General features: G+C 41.7%; 1 protein-coding gene across 1 annotated transcript; it reads right to left on the minus strand.

Annotated features, from left to right (window-relative positions):
• Positions 1-2,172: 2,172 nt before the first annotated feature.
• Positions 2,173-2,715, minus strand: LOC106338516. The gene has a single exon (XM_013777474.1). The coding sequence runs from the start codon at positions 2,713-2,715 to the stop codon at positions 2,173-2,175; it is 543 nt and encodes a 180-aa protein (XP_013632928.1).
• Between the last annotated feature and the right edge of the window lie 122 nt (positions 2,716-2,837).

The following is a 2,837-nucleotide window of genomic DNA, read 5'->3' on the forward strand; positions in this document are numbered from 1 at the left end:
CAACTGATTTTGTACAGAAGGATGAGAAGAAAGATGAAAGAGTGGATCACATTTTGGATATGATCAATAGAAAACATGATTGGAACAATCATGTTTAGGGAGTAAAAGAAGCTACGAGCTCCGAATTTGAGGAAGCTGGCGAAGAGAAATGAGAGGATCAAGCAGCTGATACTGAGAGGGGTGAAAATAGTCATGTTGCAAAGAATGTTGATGGCAGAGCTGCAAGGAAGAAGAATGTCTTGTGCCAGCTAGCTGCTTCATCAAAAGGGAATATTGACACAGATATGAAAAACTTCTTGGAGGGTCTGGTACAAGCTTCTTTTACTACTTTTGGGGAGAAATTCTGTCAGCAGTTCTCGGAAAGGTTGGGGAAGATTGAGACTGAGGTTACACAACTCAGGACAGCTTCAGAGAGAACTGAGCAGTTTGAGACAATTGTAACCGACAGGTTGGGGAAAATTGAGGCTGAGGTTACACAGCTCAAGACAATTTTAGTGGTGACTGAATTGGTGGAAAGAGTGATCAAGCAAGCGGTCCTAGCATGACCAAAATGAACACTGATCCTAGCACGAGCAAAAAAGGCACAGCTCCATCAAAGAAAAGGTAACTACTAAGAGAAAGCGTTAAAAGTTGTTGAAAGTTTGAAAGTTTGGAACTAGCCATTAGCTCTCAGGCCGACATATGACGTTACAGATGAACCTCCAGCAGAGCTTTCGGTAAACATGGGAGCATTGTTTTCTCAGATGTTGTTTGAAAGGAAGTTTAGGGGTCTTCGTCCTCTTGACAAGAAGCCTTTGGATGAGTCTATTGGCAGTCTACTTACTCAGATCTTCAAGCACCATGATATAAATCTTTCGGATACTCCTTGTGTGGATACGATTGACAGATTTGATGCCCAGTTCTTCCTAAACACCAAGATCCTCCACTCTAGTAAAATTTACCGTTTTACCATGCCTGATGGGACAATCCTTCATTGCAAGCTTCTACAGCCCGCTATTACATCTCTGACGTCTGTGGAGAACATGGAGTTCATGCCTCCTACTGAAGTTCTTTACACGCCTCCTCCACCAGCTTCAAAACGTCGTCGTGGTTCCTCTTCTTCGGGTCCTGCGCAGACACAATGTGAGGATGATACTATTCTAGATATCTCAGTCGATCATACTCCAGACCCTTCCATGGAGTATTTGTTACCACCCTATACTAGTCAGTTTGATTCTGGACGCACCACCATTCTCAAGCTCTCAACGATGATGCAGACTGTGTGGGGTGCACTTGCAAAGATTAGATGTCCACCTACTCCTTCCTGCTGCCGCGCTCCACAGATTTTAGAGGCTGCTGGTATGGCTGGAGACACTCCTGATGTTGTTGGACCTTTGGATGAAGACGACGCAGGAGATGAACCATCTGATGAAGCAGCCGATGCAGAGCGAGGTTCACGCCTCCATAGGAGCAGACGAGCACCATGAAAGTGTAGGAGCTGCAGTCCTGACAACCACCAATGATCAGTATCAGTTATATCTTTCCATTGTATTCCACCGTTTTTTTTTTAATTTTCTATGTATTTCGAATTCGGATCTGGGTTGTTTTCATGTTTTATATACTCAGTTTGGATTATAACTTTTATTAATTATATAACGTATAGTGAGTTACCATTCTATTAAGTATAGTCATGAAGGAGAAGATATATGCAGGTTTTGATCCTATTCTCTCAGTTTTGATGAGTTAAATTCAGTTCAAATCAAGTGGGAAAATCTGTCGTAGAGATTTATCAGAGTCTGGGATCGATCAATGGGTACGAGATCGAGCTTTGCCGATCGAGAGAACTGTACCAGGTCGATCAAAAGATAGTCTGTGTTTTTTGTTTGTTCTGCATATTGATCCAGATCGACCGGCTGGATCGACCGGTTAGTCTACAGATCGATCGATCCCGACGGATCGGACATCACAGTTTGTTAAACGGATCGATTGACACAGATCTTCTAACCAAGTTAATACATCATGAAAATTAAACAAAGTTCTCCCAAACTGAAACAAAGTTACTAAAATTCAAGCAAATATAGTCTGAAAGATTGAAACAAAATTGTCACAAACTGAAACAAAGTTACTAGAAATCAAGCAAATGAAGTCTGAAAAACTTTCACTAAATTGTGAAGAACACAGCAAACAAATCCACTATATTGGCATCTTGCAAGTTGCTCTATTATGACCACCAAGACCACATCTACTGCACTTACGAGACTGACCCCCCTGTGATCCTTGTGATGATCGGATTTTGTCTTCAACAGTTTCATATCTGCTTTTTCTATTTCTTCCAAGAAATCTTCTTGTCTCAGGCGGTAGCACTTCAGAATTTTCCACAACTTGTGGGACGGACCAACCATCTTCAGGAACTGAAATGGGATTTATGCTTTCTTGATAAGCTTCTCTCCAAGCTCCCGTGGTATACAAAAAATCAGTCAATGTATATGGTTCTCTACCAACAAAGAAACCGGCTTTTATTGCACGTCTACAAGGGATCTTCAAGAGGTCGTACTTCCCACAAGAACAAGTCCGTTTGTCCAAATCAACAAAGCAATCAATTGTATCACCTTTAACAAGCAGCTGGCTATCGGTTACAGGGTAAACTCCGAAAGTTTTCCCCTTTTCGATTCTTCTATCGATCTTTTCCTCCACATCTATGGTCAAACGATGGGTGTGCTTTGAAATCAACTTCATACGCTTAAAAAACCAGCGTGTCAGCATTTCTCTAATACTGTCCAACAAAAGAATTACGGGAAACTCTCTTGGCGAATGCAACGCAGAATTTATCGACTCTGCAGGATTGTTTGTCCTAATGT

Source organism: Brassica oleracea, chromosome C4 (assembly GCF_000695525.1).
Source record: "Brassica oleracea var. oleracea cultivar TO1000 chromosome C4, BOL, whole genome shotgun sequence".
Classification (NCBI taxonomy): Eukaryota; Viridiplantae; Streptophyta; class Magnoliopsida; order Brassicales; family Brassicaceae; genus Brassica; species Brassica oleracea.

Excerpts from the sequence above, each read along its gene's own strand:
- LOC106338516 (XM_013777474.1), bottom strand. The coding sequence starts at position 2,715 with ATGAAGTTGATTTCAAAGCACACCCATCGTTTGACCATAGATGTGGAG.